The 18,668-nt window shown below is 40.8% G+C and overlaps 1 protein-coding gene across 2 annotated transcripts in view; it reads left to right on the top strand.

Moving 5' to 3' along the window:
- Positions 1-18,668, top strand: part of pank1a (pantothenate kinase 1a) — a 28,567-nt gene that overhangs the window by 2,972 nt on the left and 6,927 nt on the right. For both annotated transcript variants that reach the window (XM_050070824.1, XM_050070825.1), the window contains exons 2-7: positions 10,634-10,780; positions 11,099-11,304; positions 11,941-12,194; positions 13,166-13,342; positions 15,933-16,056; positions 18,089-18,214. In XM_050070824.1, coding sequence (XP_049926781.1) covers positions 10,634-10,780; positions 11,099-11,304; positions 11,941-12,194; positions 13,166-13,342; positions 15,933-16,056; positions 18,089-18,214 — 1,034 coding nt within the window. The remainder of the gene's footprint in view (positions 1-10,633; positions 10,781-11,098; positions 11,305-11,940; positions 12,195-13,165; positions 13,343-15,932; positions 16,057-18,088; positions 18,215-18,668) is intronic.

Below are 18,668 nucleotides of genomic sequence, written 5' to 3' on the forward strand. Positions count from 1 at the left end.
GGTTGTAAAGACATGCTGATAGTTTATAAGACACATCGCTGGGATATACAGTGTGTACTCTGGATTCTGTATCTGTGAATAAGACGAGATATTCATTTGTGAGTTGTGCTAAAGTAATGAAAAGCTAAACGAACCAATCTAGAAACAGGAAAATCATCATGAAACAACATAGCAATATTCCTATCTGGTATAATATGGTCTGTACTGGTGTTATTATGAACGACAACTAACTGTAGAAGTGTGATGTTGCAATGCACACACAGTTGATAACGCATTGATTCTTTGCTGTGGTCTGCTGTGATGGGAGAGAGAAAGGCCCTGCACAAGAACTGGCCCAGGTTACATAATTAAGATGACATCTCATCAGTAAACTTTGAAATGTCCGGTCAGAGCTCCTCTGCCTTATGGCTGAGTTATCATTGGATGGAGGCCAGCCGCTCCGATAAACCCGGATAACCCTCTAAGCTTTCACCCACTGAGAGCCCACCCTGGAATGTGTTCCCCTTGGGGTTGTGATTTTTCACTTTTGTCCTCAATTGAGGTGGTGTAGGGTCTGGGTAACACTGCCCGCAGTACCCCTTGTTTACACCAAACTTGCCAGCAATTTTCATCGATTGTTTCCTGTAACAAAATGGCCTTTACTATAACCAACATGTTAATTCTCCAGCTCTCCCCTGTTTCTTTTTATACCTCACATTTTTTCATTGTAAACCCCCAGATGTGGTTGTGTCATCTGATTGCATACCAATGTTTAAACCAGACAATAAAGGTGTAACATCGTGGGTGAATGGGGACTTTTTGGGGAATTTGCAGTATTTCAGCAAAAGCCGCCGAAATAAGAGGAATAAAGACAGGAAATGTGCAAACATACCAGTAACTACAAGTTCCCAGATGTGGTATACCATAGAGGGTGTGTACTAATTAGTTGAGAACGGCATCTGTGGCCAAAGTGTGCTTTATTTCATGCTCAATGTGCAGGGCATATTTTAAATGTTTTGCCAGTGAATTTCTATAAGCCCTTTAATCATACCTTAATCCCCTTGTTTAACTGGTTTGTAGACAGTGCCAGTGTTACACATGGCTTTGAAGGAGGCATGTTGCACCGTCACAGATGCTGTGTAGAGTCACCTTAAAATAAAAACAGAAAGTTCAGCAGTATTAGTAGGCTATGATGTTATCAGTATAAAGTATTTACAGGGGTTGAAATGACAGAACTGCCCCCAACAAAATAAAGTGATTTTAAAAAACACAGAAACACCATTGGAAAGAGAAGTGGAAGTGTGCTTTGCGCTAACAACACTAACTCTTAAAAGTGGTCACCAGGCATCAGCTTTTGGTTGCCAAGACTAAAAATATGGTAGGCATTTTAGTAACCTTATAGTTTTGAGTATTTAAGATGCTGTGCAGATCCGCCTGTATCATTTATCTGTTCGTTCAGGGTCATTTGGTTCTTTATAATGTTGGAATGTTGACGAGTTAGTCAAACTTTACACCCAGAGTCAAAACACTTCATTTGCTTCACCATTGTCTCCAAAACAGATGCCTAATGCACGAGAGTCAACACAGCAAAACATGTGCACAATGTCTGTCTCAGTTCTGACTGTAATAACAATATTTAAATATCACCACTGCAACGAATATTGAGTTTAGTTTAGTTTATTAGTACATACCCTATATGTATAGAAAAAAACAGGAAAAATAAATTAGAAATTAAAACATTGTACAGGAGAGGTTAGAAGCCATTTTTACCTCTTATTAGAAAATAAAAGACAGAAAGCAAAGATTGCATACTTGAGTAAGAGTTCAGACTAAGAAGTAATACAAATTTGTAAAAGATGTACAATTTACAAAGAGAAATTACAAATAAATCAATAAAGTATTAGGAGTCTTAGCAAATTAGAGTCCTTTTTAGATGTTTTTTGAATAACGATAATGTAGATGATGATTGTCGAGATGGAAGAAGGTTGTTCAAAAGAGATGGTCCTCTGTTTTTCAATGAATATTGATTAAGAGAAGTCCGACAATATGGAAGATAAAAATATATTTATTTTGGGGTGCATGTTTCACTGCTGTTTAAAAGTGTGAATTGGTTGCCAGTTGTTAAAAATGGTTGTCAGTTGCAATCTGGCGACCATTGCTGTCGAGCCCTGGCTTAAGATATATTGAAAGTTTTACATGCAGCATTAGTAGCAGTGTCAACACCACTTTTATATTTTATTTGCAAGAGTTTTGAATGAAATTCACATTGAGTAACAGATACCAAGGTGTAATGATTTAGGAAGACAAGAAAGAAAACATAATGTTCTTGAAATCTCTAAAGGTGGGGCTGGAAGGATCAGTTTGATTGGCGGTGCTTATAGAAAATAATTAAAGCGTCTACAGTTTTGTTCAGCTATGAAGAATCACAAAAGAATCAACACCTAAGCTGGATCCCTGGATGTTTCTCGGTTAAATCAGGTGTTGACTTTTTCATTTTAAAGAGAAGAACCTTTAATTCAGGGCAGTGAGTTCAGTTTCCAGCTGGTTGCAGCCAGTGTGTGTGTTAATTTCGTAACAGAATAACTCCCATAAAAAGAAACAGATTTGTCAAAAAGGTGTGCCACAGGTCAAGTCAATGTTCTACCACTTTCTGCTGCAGGTGCATTGAAAGGGGGGGGGGGTGCTAACAAGTTTCAGTAAGGTGTGGGTGCTTCACAGGTGAGAGAGGGGCGACAATGACTCTTCTCCTATCTGAAACTGTACCAAAAAACAAAAACTACTTGTGTCCTCATGTGCTGTCTTTATCTTCAATCTGTTGTGCTATGTTACCAGACAGAGTCTAAAAGATAGCAGCCAAATTGTCTGTTTGTTCTGCCAGATATAAAAATCTCACTCCCTAAAGCTCAGTGATCTGCCTATGTCGATTTGTAGACTGAGATTTATTAAGATTAAGTGTGAATTATTTAGGTAAACCTACTCATAGGTGAGCGGCACAATGAGGTTGTAGTTAGCACTGTCACCTCACAGCAAGAGGGTTCAGGGTTCCCGTCCGCTGGCTGAGTTTGCATATTCTCATGTCAGCGTGGGTTTCTCCGGGCTCCATGGCTTCCTCCCACAGTCCAAAAACACAACTTCCTGTGATGGTATGTTTACAAATGACTTTATATTATTGTATCCACTGTGTGTGTACAGTATTCAGCTGCACACCGGTTGTTTTCTTGTCTTATCACAAAGGCGTGTTGTGCTCGTGTTGTTCCTGTCCTGTGCTCTCGGTGCAGTGTTATAGCACACAGACACCAAACCAGACCTGAGATTAAAGGCTGAGCAACAGGACATTTAATAGATATGGTTGCTGCTGAGAATCCCTGAAGTAATGTTGGAAACAGTTAGCATGGCGGAAAATACACAGAAACCCTGCCTTCAACACTTTGTAAATCCAGCCAGACTGTGCACACACTTATACTGTACCTACTGAGTGGAGAGTGTGAGGCCAGAGACCTTTCACCTACATGGACACAAATCACTCCTCACTCCCCGACCCTGCTCCTTGCCACACTGACCTTTGGCTGTATACCCAGTGCGTCTGTGTGCTTTTTAAAGAGAAACCTGCACCATGAGGCCGATTTTTTTACATTTTTACTTCATTTATGGAGGGACGTTTGAAGGTTAGCAGCAATGCTTTACTAGTGACCTTTGGGCAGCAAGACGTCTGTCAGGGAGTTAAACGCCTTGCTCGAGGAAACGCTGACAAGAATCTGCACAGGGACCACTCCATTATAGTCCCTGTCTTTTTGTAGATGATGTATATGTGTGAATTTAGCCACAGGGCCACAGTGAATGAATCAAAGAAAGAATGTAGGCCAGTACATTGTGCCCCTGTGATGTCTTTTCAGTCAGTGCGGCCATGTTTCTTGATATCACTGGCAGCCAGGTGACGACGAAGCGCTAATATTTAACACACAGTGATGATGACGGAAGAGCTGCAGTCACAAAATGTCAAGTTGACAAATTAAAAAACCCGTCCATTCAGATTCAGGGGATGCCTGTGGTTCAGATACCACTTCAGACGTCTGAGTGTTTGCCATTCAATAGGACTCAACCTGAAAGGTTATTTAAAGATGTCTGCTGTCATTCATTGTTGGGTGGGTCGGTGTAAAGATTTTCAAACCGGTTTGATACCAAGCCTGGATCAAACTGTATACTGAATCTTATCTGGTGTTGCACAGTATCACATTGCATTGCCTAACACTGGAGATCTCTCTGCACTGAATCTATTAGATATGCCGTTCTCGCACATCATGTAACCAACTACGCTATGCACCTGAGATCAGACTGGAGACATAACCGCTTTAAAAATGGGTGAGTTGCCTACTCGCTATCTTTCTACATTTGTAACGTTACTTTTAAAACAGAAAGCACGTGTTTTAATCTGTGGTATTTACTGGAAACTATGTACGGTATGGCCAACAGGAAGTAGCCTAGCTTTTTAATAGATGGTCATTTAGCTCACCAAAAACGTTCAGCTTTCTGACTGTCTTCCGTTATTCCTCATTTCAACTTTATTAATCAGCCGTTCCACTGCGGTGCTTTCAAAGCGAGTGACAGGAATAAATAGAAACATAGTGTCCGATAAAAGTTTAGTTTGTCTTTAAATCCAAAATGTTGCCTTATCGCCGCATTTTTTCCCCCATGAGTAGCTCTGCCATGTCCGGTCTTGTTGCCCCAAAAAAGACATGAACTTTAGTAAACAAATACAGCATGCACCGCTCTTCCCCCTCCCACCTCTTCTGAAATTTGATCTCCTCCAAGTTGCCGGTGCTCATCTTGGCACTAAAACGCGCACAGCCTGTCGAGCCCTCGCGGTTTCAATGGTCCATTTATAAACATAACATTATATTAATCACGTTTTCCTATTGCTTAATACTAAAGCAACCCGAGCCGGATTTAGCACGGTGATGCCGTCAGCACAGGTTGCTGATGTTTTCATTTTCCAGAACACGTCATAGTGACAAATGCCAGTTCAGCCGCAAAACCAGCAATCAATCCAACTTTTAGTCTTTGTACCTCTGTATAACCAGTTTACTGTTTCACTCAACTCAACTGACACATGCCACAAAAAGAAATACTTAAATAATTTCAATTTCAGTACACACATGTTGCACAGTGTTAAAAAAGAACGAGAGAAACGTCCTCACAGTAGTCCACTTCCTGTCCTGGCAATGAATGAAGTGTGTGTGTGTTATCTGAAACCATTGGCGCTTCAAGGAAACACTCAGGCTGTAAATTAACATTTCCTCCCCCACTGAATAGATTTCATCCTTATTAGTATCAGTTTCAGTGTTGGGAATTAGTGTCACACGGCCTAAATAGAATTGGAAAGATTTCCACTATGACAACATTGAATCAGAGGAGGGGAAGCACAGAAATGGGCAGTGTCTTGACACATATATGTAAAAAAAAAAAAAGGTTCAGTCTGAGGACACAGCGTTAGCAATAACACACAGCAACTCAAAATACCAGCATATTTATTTGTTTATATTTGTCAGAGAAAAAGTTGTGGTTTACGGTGTGGTGTCAGAGTAGAGACATTAAGATATTTAATTTCATTGAGCTCATGTCGAGGTGGTTGTGAGTGTGTTTTTGGCCAAGGCTGTGGAGGAAGGCGTGATTGTCACTTGAGGCAGACACTGTCATGTACCTTGGCTGGCCGCTGACAGCGTTGCTTTATATTATATCAGAGAAGAGGATCGTATTTCTGTTCCCAGCAGCTCCGTCTTAGCTCTGGTGCTTGTCACGTATCTTTACTTCTTGCGGCTTCAGGGGTGACACAGCTGACCTCAATAAAGAATTACGCTGTGGGGAAACGTAATGTGCATCAGGTTTTACCTCATGTTCTCACATTGTAAAAAATCCTGTTTTTCCAGTAGTTGGTTGTCACAGGAAAGGTAGTTGAGTTAAACAAGGTCAGTTTGTTTTTAACCAAAATCTATATTTAAAGCTATTTTAGTAACAAAAAACAGTTCAGTTTATTTGACCTCTTCAGCGGGCTCTGCGAAATCTATGCTTCTCATTTCATGTTTACAGACATCAGAGCAGGCCAGTGGGTGAGAGGGCACTGTAACAAAAAGTCAACCAAACAATGAAGGAGGTGATAGGTGACCCCTGTTGGAAAGTAACCAAACACCAACCACTATAGCAGAGCAGCAGCAGGTGTAGAGGGAACAGTTGTAGCATCGACAGGTAACAGTAGCAGCAGTGGTGCTAGTAGTCATACTGTTGGATTCAGTTACTGAGCACTACAAGTTTTAATGACTTAGTGCTCAGAAACAAAGCACCACCACAGACTATAACACAATTCCAACAAAAAATATTGAGCATAATGTGCTTTTTCTTATCTACTAATTTAAATACATGTTCTTAAGTTTAAATAACAACCTTCAGTTTTTTTAACCTTGAAGAAAAGAACAGCAACAATGGTCTCGGATGATTTTAAGTGACTGCAGCCCAGTGTTGCTTTCAAGGACTTGTACACTCATAGACAAAATGCCACCACACTGTCTTAAGTCACTACAAACAGTACTGTGTCACATGTGATATGATATACAATAAACATTAGATTGAGGGCACTTGAAGGTTGCTGCTCATACAGTACAGTATATGCCACTACTGTCTGTCCTCATGACTGCAGACGTGCTGTCCCCCTCTGTTCGGAGAAAGGAGACACCTTTATTGTGGACACCGGCTGAAGCTAAAAAAAGGCATAAGATACATGTTTACATGGGGTTCACTCATGACTAAGGGTGTTACAATTACTTCATACTAAAGTAAAAACTAAAACTAGGTGTAAAAAAACACGCTTTATTTTTAAGTAAAATGAATTTCCAGTACAGCGCTTTTATTTTGAAGTGCAGTTTCCTGCTGTAGAGAGTGAATAACAAACAGCTGCTCAACAGAGACAGCAATGACAACATGGCCAAACGCAAGTATGACAGCAAAAATATTAAACTGTGTGGCCCTTGAACTAATGACTAAGGAGAAATTTGGAGCCCATAGCAGGACCAGTTGGGAACCACTGGATTAGAGTGTCTGCCCCATGTAGGCTGAGTCCTTTGCTGCATGTCATCCCCATTCTCTCTACCCCTTTCCCATCACTCTCTAGCCGCAGTGTAAAATAGGCAATAAAAGCCCCAAAAATAATCTTAAAAAATAAAATACAACAGCGAAAACTAGCTGAAATGATGTATTTACTAACAAAATATATATACACGTTTTGTTTATAATAATACCTTTTCTTAACTTCTTAAACCTCGCCCCTGACAAATACCCCTCAATATTATAACAATGTAAAACTAAACTAATACTGAAATTAATACAAACTGAGCTGAAAATAAACATTTATAAGCAATAACACCAAACTGAAAGAAGCAAACCTATGCTGGAAACTGACTGAAACTAAACAAAATTGAAAACGAAATTAAAAATAAAAACCTATGAAAAATATAGAAATATTTAAACTCTGCTCTTGACCTGAGTTCTCTCAGTTTTGGGGACTCTAATCTGAAAGTGGACTTTGTCTTAATAAGCCAGACAGAATAATTCACTGTTGTGAAACACATCTCCTGCCTGTCATGGGAGAGCAATGACGAAGGCACAGAGAGGACAAGAGTTTGTCACCAGACGTCTAAGTGATGTCAGTCACATGCAGACTTTTAGCACCCACAGCTCTGGTATGCTGGTAAATCCCAATGTTAAGTGTTGTCAGTGGTGTTTAACCAGTCAGGAATCTCCAAAAATCTAATTTTACCTCAGAAAATTCATCTATTTTCATAATAGTTTAATTATTTGTAATGCAAAAATGGCAAACATCCCCTCATTCTGGCTTCTTACCTTTAAAAAATGCTGCTTTCTTTATTTTTGTGTGACTGTAAACTTATTATTTTTCGATTTTGGAGTTTTGGTCAAACATTACAAGACATTTAAAGACATTAAATTGGGTTTTAGAAAACTGCAATGCCCATTTTTTAGTATTTCTCTTGGTGGTTTGTGATTCATACTGTGAGTGAACCATATTAGCATTTTTTCTGTATGATTAATGTTGTTTATATGTGAAGTGTGGTTCGCAGCGTCTTGGTGGTTTCGTGGGCTGGCCTGTCATCATGCACCAAATATTCGGATTCAGCAAATTCTTTTCGTTGAACACTGCTTCCTCTACAACAACAACATATGTTTGAGAACACGTGTCATCTCAGACAGCGGCACAGGGTAGTCATTGTTCCAAAATATAGACACACTGATTGTTGAACGACTGGCTCCTTGTCATCCTTGTCTCACCTGTCTACTGTGCAACAAATACCAAACAATATCTGCAGACTTTACCTTTTTGGCTTGTAGTGAGAGTGACAGTATTCCTTTTAGATAACATCTTTTGAATCTGGGCTGGTGTCGTCGGAATTCTGCGGTCGCAGTTTTGCATGTGGGCCCAGTCTTAAGTAAAGACAACAACGTCTTAAAAACATTTGCCTCGATCAACCAGAACAACCAGCTATTTGATACGCTGCCAATGCAAAGACAAGTGAATACAGGTGGCTTCTAAAAATAAACGACATAGCCAGAATAGAAAAGATCCTTCTGCCAAAAGATAATACATTTGATGTGCATATTTCTCTGGTTCATTTTGTACTGATGTGATTTTACTGTCCAAGGTCTTGTTTTGTGTCCGTCTTTTAACATTTTGGAGACAAGCGTCCTCACTTTGACTTGTTATCATATCCAGGCTTTTATAAAATAAATTTTCAAGGCCAAAGAAAACTGCAGATTTCTATACAAAGCCTAGCGCATTGCTACCAACTGAAAATGACCACATTTAGTTTGTTTTTTATTCTAGCAACTTAGATTATTTGACTCCAAATACCTTCATGTGATTATATTATCATTAGGGCTGCAACTGATAATTATTTTCTCAATTAATCTGAAAATTACATCTTTGATTACTTGTAATTATATCAGCAAAACATCATAATGGAAGAGCAGGAACTAGGGAGTGTTTGTCATTTTTGCTTGAATAATAGTTTCAGTCAATCAATTAGTCAATTAATCATTTCAGCTCTAATTATCACTCAAATAAAGGCCACTGAATTGCACTGAAAATCGATAGAAAGGCTGATGTACATTAAGTTAAATATAGTAGTTGCTTTGCAGTGCATTTAAAATGTCTTGCGGCATCAGTTCTCCTCCAGCCATTGCTGTAAATCTTGCTTTAATTGAATTAGTTTGATCAAGAGACAAGGAGAACGCGAAGGACGGGAAGGAAGGCAGAAGAGACGGAGAAAAGGGAAAGAAAATGATGAAGCCGAGGGAGCAAGAAGGGAGGATGAGTCGTGAAAGTGGAGGAAGTGAAATGAGGGTGATGCAGTCGATGTAGACAGAGAGGGAGAAAGATGGATGGATGGATGGATGGATAGTGTGTGTGAGTGCGCGATGGAGGCTGAGAGATGGAGCTAAGTGAAAGAGAAAATAGGAGGCTGAGGAGACAGCCAGAAGAGGAGATGATGGAGGAGGTGGGTTGTCTGTTTCCATGGCGACTGGGCTCTTGTTGAGCTGCGGTGGTGTTTTTTTTCTCTCTCGCCGGTTGTGCTGGAAGATTTTTTTTTCTGCACTCAATGTTCTACCCAACTAACTATCCAGACCGGTTTCCTCCCTCCTCTCCTCTCCTCTCCTCTCCTGCCGTCTCTGTGCAGTAGTGTTATATTGCCATGTTCATGCAGCAGGCATGTAGGACGCAGGTTGGTCCTGTTCATACCAGACAGATGTCACAGGTTGATCTGTGGTGGGCGTCGTTAGCAGAGGCTCCGGTCTATGGCTGCAATTAACTGTTGTTTTTTATTATCAGTTTGTTCTCTCAATTAATTGTTTTTTTTTTTTAATGTCAGAAAATAGTTAAAAATGACCGTTAAAATTTCCCTTTTTTCCCTTACGATTATGTATTTGAATACCTTGTTATGTCCAACACGGGCCAAAATCCCAATCAAAAGATATTCAGGTTACTATCATGCATGGCAACAACAAAAAGCAGCTAATCATCAAGTGCGTGAAGCTGGAAAAAACAAATATATGGTATGTTTTGCTTAGAAAAATTAAAATGAATGAAACAATTTATCAGATATTAAAATACTTGGAGTTAATTTTCTGCTCATCGATTAATCAATTAGTTGTTTCAGGTCTGTGTTGACGTTCCACACACTGAAATATATTAACAAATACATTTTCTTCTGTTCAGTATCATTGAGTCAACTGTATTCTCCCACCATGTTCAACTCTGGTTGGAAAGTGTGTCGCAGTTAAGGGTTGGATGATGTGTGTTGACCCATTAGGATGGACCGCAGACAATTAATTAAGTAGTCTATTGACGTAAAAATGGTCAGCAATGATTTTATTTAGTATCACATATCAGACATTATATTTCCGTTGGCTGTTAGCATAATGGTGTTTCTTTAATAACAGCTACATTATAACAACAAGGTGTCTGGGATTTAGTCAGTTTTGGTCTAAATAAATTAATTTCTAAAAGTCTGAAACACCAGTTGAATCCTGGGTTGTGGTATTTTAATGTTTATAATGTCTTGGTTAATTACAACATCCCCATTTTCCTCTCCAGCCTTCCCCTGGTTTGGCATGGACATCGGTGGCACCCTGGTCAAGTTGGTGTACTTTGAGCCGGTCGATATAACTGCTGAGGAAGAGCAGGAAGAAGTGGAAAACCTCAAGTCCATCCGCCGCTACCTCACCTCAAACGTGGCCTATGGTATGTCTACTCACACACACACATACACACACACACACACACACACCTGTAGTCACACCCACATACTTGTGTCTGTTTTGTGTCTATAACAGGGCACGCCAGGTCAATGACACGCTACAGGAAGGAAGCAGGATATACTTTACAGTGTGTGTCTATAGTGTGCTGCATAAGATAGGCAGGGCGTTGTTCTTGACCTCAGGTTTAGTTATGACAGGAATCACAGAAACCTCACCTTTTAGTGTGTTTGCAATTTATAAATGGACACCAATACATTGAGCCAGAATCCTACAGTATAAAATTTGCTCCTCACTCATTCAGGTAAAACAGGTGTCCGTGATGTCCACCTGGAGCTGAGGAACCTGACCATGTGCGGCAGGACGGGAAACCTGCACTTCATCCGCTTCCCAACGCAGGCCATGCCCCGTTTCATCCAGATGGGTCGCGACAAGAACTTCTCCAGCCTGCACACAACGCTCTGCGCCACCGGAGGCGGGGCGTACAAGTTCGAGAATGACTTCAGAACGGTGAGGCCGGAAGAAATGTCTGATAAGTCTTTCTCGCCGCCACCATTGCGTTACCGATGGAACTGCAACGAGAAGCTAATTAATTGATAAGTCGACTGTCAGAAAACGAATCTGCAGCTATTTTGATTATTAATCATAGGTCATTTTTAAAGCAAGTGTTGCAAACATTTAACAGTTCAAGCCTCTTAAATGGGAGACTTTGCTGCTTTTACTTGTCTTACATTAATTAAATTGAATATCTTTGAGTGTTTGACAGCTGGTCAGACAAATACCTTATTTAGGCAGAAGTTTCTCTCTGCCTCGATGTCTTTGCAGTCCATGCATTTCGGCATGACTTTTTGAAGGGAGCGCATCTGATATTTGCCTGTCTCAGTCCCTGTTTACCTGAGTTCATTGACCCGTTCTGCAGTGCAGTAGGATCAATGAACTCCCCCCTGGCACTGCAGCATGAACTGAGCTGAACCAAGACCTCATGCACACTGATGTGCTTAGAAAATCATTTTATCCTCATAAAACCGACAAATCGATGCTTCCAAGGAATCCTCTTTCACTTTAAATCATCTTGAACGGTTAAAGCCCCTTTGATAGTCTTTAGCATCGTCTCAGTACTATTACTCTCCTCCATTTTGGCTGCAGATGGCCGACCTGGAGCTGCTAAAGCTTGACGAGCTGGACTGCCTGATCCGCGGCCTGCTGTTCGTGGACAGGGTGAGCTTCAACGGACACCCAGAGGGCTACTACTTCCAGAACCCATCAGACACACAAAGCTGCGTGAAGAAGCCCTGCACCCTGGACAACCCCTTCCCCATGCTGCTGGTCAACATCGGCTCCGGGGTCTCCATACTGGCTGTGTACTCGGAGAACAACTACAAACGGGTGACTGGGACTAGGTAAGAAGGGGAGATGCCATGTATGTCCTCGCTAAAACCTGCAACCTCACAGCACGCTGCCACGATTATAGACTCTAATGTTGGGAAACAGCCCGAATGAAGAGCAGCGTTTTCAGAGAAATATTAGTTGGGCCCAAGGGCGTTCAAAACTCAATAGAAAGACTTGACCTTGAGCCTCAGTGAGTTTTGTTTTGCATGAATGAATTTGTGTCAAAGGTGAAGGTGGCTGCATACTTTTTACAACTTCAGTAGATGTGCCTGATAAGTCAAAGCTGTTTGAATTCCAGCCGTTCTTTATCTATCGTCACCTTAGTACCTTTTGTACTTACGTAATAGCGGGACTAGATTGTGATTAGATAGTGAGCTGTTAGACACAGTCAGGAAATCAAAGAACATACATGATGGGAAAATATTAGTTGTTTTACATTTATATTTTATTTAACAAGCCTGTTCATTATCTGTCATCGTGTCTTCAACTCAGCTCACCCAGCAAGTCAAGCCAGGTCACATCTAGTGTCGCCATCTAAAGCACGTGCTGAACTTTAACAACCGTATTCATCTGCCCAGATGTTTATTCTCTGGTGTATTTGCATCACGTTCTACAGTTGAAGCCAATGTGGGAGACGCTTATGTTGCAGGCTGCTCATGATGCAAGAGTTGAAGTTGCTCAGAGGTTAGAGGTCTGCAAAGTCCAGCCAGAAGTCCTGTGACTCTTACATGGTGGCGTAAGAGACTGAAGCACTAGAGAGAGATCTTTGAGCTGAGGACAGAAGTAGATGGGAATTTTAGTTCATAAATCTTTGCATATTTATGTCAGACAGAAAACAATCAGATCGTCAATATTGCTTGTTCATATTGTCTCTTTCCCCGTTTATGTCCTCCTTATACATGTACTTTACTTCTTCTTCCTCTGTTATTGTCTCCCTCACACTCTTACCTCTGGCTTTATCCTCTTCCTCTCTTACCTTCAGTCTCGGCGGTGGTACATTCCTGGGCCTTTGCTGTCTTTTGACGGGCTGCGAAACCTTCGAGGAGGCGTTGGAAATGGCCAGCAAGGGCGACTCCACCAACGTGGACAAACTGGTGAAAGATATCTACGGTGGAGACTACGAGCGCTTTGGCCTGCAGGGCTCTGCTGTAGCGTCCAGGTGAGTCTAGTGAGGGCTCTGTCACCTGAAGGTCCACAATCAGCCCTTTTCTGTACACATGTTGAATCGGCCTGACTCAATTTGACTCACCGCATCGGGCCATCGTGGCAGGGATTTGCATCTCCACACAACAAGGATACCTGGTTGAAGGTGTGTCTCTGATGTCACGAATGTTTGTGAACCAGCAGAGTGTTTGCCCAGCAGGTGTTCCTGTGGTCAACAACATTCTTTTTCTGTTGTCGTGTGTGTAGCTTTCTCTTTCATGAATGCACACCAAACCTCCTTCAGCTTGCTTGCAGTGTCTAAGAAGCATAGCTGTAGTGCTGGGGAGCGCAAGTGAGGTAATAGAATATTCCCAGTTGGCATAATCCAGTTGAAATTCATAAACATGATTTCAGTGCTTGAACATCCGAGCAGCAGAAAGTGTATGTCCAACAAGAGGGACAGTACAAACAAATTGAATAGTCAAAGAATAGCGCATTGCTTGATTCATGACGTCAACTCATGCACGCAAGAAAACATTCCACCTTGAAAGCTGCCAGGAGCCTTTAAGATGCAGTGAATTAAATTAGATGATGAAGATCATCTGACGTCAGCTTAACCTGCTTGAAGGCATTTAGGGACACTTTGGCCCGACTGTTTTATCTCGGGAGTGACTTAAGATGGTGTCTGTAGATTGGTAATAAGAACGCAAAAAAACGTGCCAGGGTTTGACTCGGCGTGGCCAAAAGTGCCTATGAACAAGCCTTAAGGCTCTGTGTCCACCAAAGCGTTTTTTTCCAGCTGAAAACGCCAAGCGGGAGCATTTGAGAGCACTTTTTTGAGATACTTTGCTATGATACGGAATGTCTGTGGAAGTAAACCTGTCAGCACACGGTAGAGTACTTACAGACCCACCGGTCTGTGTGGGTTCATGAGAGGAAACATAATATACATACAGTATACTAACAGATTTCTCCTCGATTATTGTTGTTGTTCAGCACTTGTATATATAAGATGTGATGGTTTGTCTTAGCGGTACATGTCCCTCCTCCACTGTGACTGAACAGCTGAAATGACAGTGACGAGCTTGACATTTTTACTCAAAAACACCCAACCAGCAGCGTTTGGCGGATAATTCAAGCCCAGCGCCTTAGCACACTGCTGCCGTTTGCAGTGCAGTGTAAATGTGTGGCATTCCCATTGCAAAGCATTAAAGAATACGCTATAGCTTTGATGAACAAGGCCCCTAAATGGTACCGGAGTTCACCTCAGGAAGACACTTAATCCTTTTAATGCTAAGTGTGTCAAAGGCCATTAACACAAAGGTTTTTGATTATACTGTAAACTCAGGGGCGTGTAGTGTGTGATAATGGGGAGTAAACAATTCAAAGTTTCGGAGCAAAACAATTCCTCTCTCAAGAAAAACATCTGCATATTGATTAAATCAATGTCCTTGTCAGTTTCTCACTAAAATGTTGGTTAAAGACGATGAATGTGAGTCTTGTACTTGATGTTGACGTCACAGGTCTGGTTACTGTACTGTAAGTGGGCAGTGGTCGTGAATAATCCTTTTCATATAATTGTTAGTGAGCTTCATTGAAGAAGAAAACATGAGAAATAAGTTGAGTATTTCCTTTGTTTCCCTCCTACTTCTGCAGTAGTATAATTAATGAACCAATGCCTAATATTAGTATAACAGTAGTGGATGGAAATGTGCATCAATTTGCATTTTCTTTTGTCGATTTCCTGAAAATTCAGTTAAAATTTGCACTACATTTGTATTAAAACCCGACGACAGTGATTTTGAAAATGCAGATTTTTGTAGAGCGCTGAATTAAATCTGAAAACAGATCTCATTTATTGTGCCTCATGGAAAGCTGGATAAACCTGCACTGATCTTTGCTCAACAAATATAATGCTGATTAAGTGATTTGATGCAAATTATTAAACTAATTATGTAGAGTGGATGAAATCAGCTTGGAATTTTATGACTCAGCTTAAAGCACCAATGTATTTGTTCACATCAATTAGGAAATTGCTCACACAACATAACAGTGAGAGCACGAATTAACCAAAATTACTTTTTCAGGGTTTTAATTTGTGTGTGTGGACACAGTGCCATTACAAGCTCTGTGTGAACATAGAGAGAATAGAAATAGACATACCAGTAAATGGTGTACGAAGTTATGGCTGACTGGGCACACACACACACACAACCTCACTCACACAATCAGACCTTTACTTGCTAATCTGGGTTCAGTATGTATACAGTAACCTGCGGCTCCGTGTTCAAAGGTTGATCCATAAAGTAAAGTGTTCAAAGTCATCAGATTATAATCGCTGTTTATTGTTATTGTGTTCTAGTTTGTCAGTTATTAAAATAAAACACACACACACACACACACACACACACACACAGATATACGCTGACCTGACAAACAACTCTTGTTTTCTGTCATTCTGAAGGTTATTCTGACATTTGTTTGGGTTTCTCTTTTTCATTTTATCTGTTAAGAGTTCATCAAACTTGAATAGTACCCATGAGGAAAGTGTGTGTTTATGTTTGTGGTTTTTTAACATGCGTCTCTTGTGGTCTGTTTTTTTACAGTTTTGGCCACATGATGAGCAAAGAGAAGCGAGACAGCATCAGTAAGGAAGACCTCGCCAGAGCCACATTGGTAACCATCACTAACAACATAGGATCCATAGCACGGATGTGTGCTGTCAACGAGGTAAACACACAAGATCTTGGTCACCAACACCCTGTCCTTAACAGGTGTGTGTGGTTTATATAGTACACACGCACATGAGCAATTATAGTTACTGTCATCAGTGGTAGGAACCTGGAGTTCCAGCCACTCAGCATGACTAACATCATAAAGTAAACCAAACTTATGCTGCATGCTCACAGTGTCTGCATGTGCTAAATTAGAGCAGGAAATTCGCTTTGCATGTTAAGTTTAAAACAGTGGTTTTGTTATAACACCCCCCTAAAATCCCCAAACGTCCTCCTCGCCCACTGGGTGTTGTTTTGAAACTCAAATGCCGAAATGTCTCCAATAACTGTGGGATTGTGGGGCACTAATTGGCATCACAGTATAATCAGCGAGCGTATCACAAAAACAAAACAAGCAAGCAAGAGTGGTTTAGTGAAAGACTTTAATGAGTAAATTGTTAAATGAAAGAAAAAAATGGAGCAACTGTTTAAAGCTGGATTTGAAAGTCTTTCCAGCGGCAGCAGCCAAAACTCACACTTGTTATTTTCCCTGATCAGCCTGGAGTCTTTCTGTGTGCTGTGAGCTTCTTTACAGTGTTGCCTTGTGGCATGGCGATCAAGCAGCATTGTACAGGGCTATCACTGCACACAGAGCTGCAGCGAAGATGCACACACATGTCCACCTACTGTACGATTGAGGGCTTATATTAATACTTCTGTATAGAGTTATCTAGCAGGTCTTAATGGTTTTAGGGATAAAACATAGACACTAAAATTCTCTTCATCTTACCTGCTCTTTTATAACAAGTTAGAACTATTTTTGGCCTTTAAACAAATGATTTGTCATCAAAGGACATCACCGTTAAACAAGTAAATACATAGTGTTCCTCTGGCTTCAGACAGGATGGGACATGCATCCTATCAGGGGGTAGATGAACTAATGATGTGGTATCAGTAAGTCCTGTATTTGCCAGTATCAGTCTGGTCTTGCCCAGCTGTAACACAGATGTAAACACAGAAACACACGTTGCTTTAAGTGTGCAGTGTGTTGTTTACTGCATGAAGATAACCTCTGTCTCAAACAGTCACCTTCCTAACAGCAGAACACAGATTTATGTATTTACAATTCCCCAAAAATCCCTTCCCACTGTGGCTGCTTCTTGTTACTTTGCAAGATTTTGGCAAATATTAGATTAACATAATCCATTGTCAAACATGCGCAGATTACTCTTCCATCATGCTTGTTTTTTCCCCACTGTGGGAGTCAAACTAGAGGTGAAGTATAACAATTAAATTAATTTTCTCATTTTACTCTATCTGACACATTTCCTACACCCGTGCTTTACTCATTATGTCAGGTCATGCTCCTAAAATACATTAAGGCGAATGATATATTTCCATGCATTCCAGCATTTAACAGTTTTAGGATTTTTCTGGCTTCATTGGAATTTTGGAAGCAGCTCGGTTTTTGGCGAAAAACAAATATAATCAGCATTGAGTTGTTGAGAACAAGAGCTATACTGGTAACCAGTTTATCAGCTCTCCAGCACCATCATGTGGTGAGGAAGATATGTTGCATTTTGTTGATAGTTGACTGATCTGTTTCTCATAAAGATTCATTTAAAACCTTGTCTGTCATAAGCTTAAGCTCCTGTGTATTTTCTGACTGTTAATATGTGGAATTGTTTTTATTCATTAATGACCTTAAAGACAGTAAAACATTTTATAAAGGGACTGGTATTCATAGGAGTAAGGTGCACTATCGTTTGGTGCAGTCACCGTAGTCTAAACGTGTTGAGCGTCATTTTATGGGTATTTAATGTAGAGCAATGACAGGGAATTAGGGAAAATGGGGAATGACATGCAACAAAGGTCCCCAGTCTGAGGCAAACCAGGCGTTCATAATTGGCCCTGGGCCTCCAAGGCGTCCAAGCCTTTCATATTTTCAAACGAGGATTTCTGTTTTTGCTGATGCATTTGATGTAGATGTCACACACACGATGCTTGATTTGTCTGACTTTTTTCCTAAATGTCTGTCTTCATATCAGAAAATCGAGCGTGTGGTGTTTGTGGGGAACTTCCTTCGTATCAACACAGTGTCCACAAAGCTGCTAGCCTACGCCATGGACTTCTGGTCGAAAGGACAACTACGAGCCCTCTTCCTGGAACATGAGGTGAGGAAAACCCTCTTTTTCTAAAGGTATAGTATGCAGGGAGTGGGCTACTGTTTGTGAACAGTACCGCTAGCGAAAGCGAAAGTAAAAGCCAACCCCAACTTTGTCTGCTTGGTGTGTCGCCTCGCTATATTTACAGGTTTTTTGGCGCTGTATCTTCAATTTTTGTAGCTTCCTCTTGGATGCCTGCTGCTTACACTCTGGCATCCGGTTGCCAGCTTTTATAACATCCTGACCTCACCTGTGTTGTGCTCAGGGTCGTCCTGAACGTAGCAGAATAAGAAAATACAGGCAGGTTGCAGGGTCTCTTCAGATAAATACCCTGTCACACACTTCTAATGGGTCGTAAGTGCTGACTGAGAGGGGTTACATTTGTGTGTCTGTACATTGTTTATGAGGAAAATCTTGCATAGTATACCTTTACGTTTTGTTGAACTAAATTAAACAAAACTAA

The sequence above is a fragment of the Epinephelus moara genome, chromosome 19 (assembly GCF_006386435.1).
Source record: "Epinephelus moara isolate mb chromosome 19, YSFRI_EMoa_1.0, whole genome shotgun sequence".
Classification (NCBI taxonomy): Eukaryota; Metazoa; Chordata; class Actinopteri; order Perciformes; family Serranidae; genus Epinephelus; species Epinephelus moara.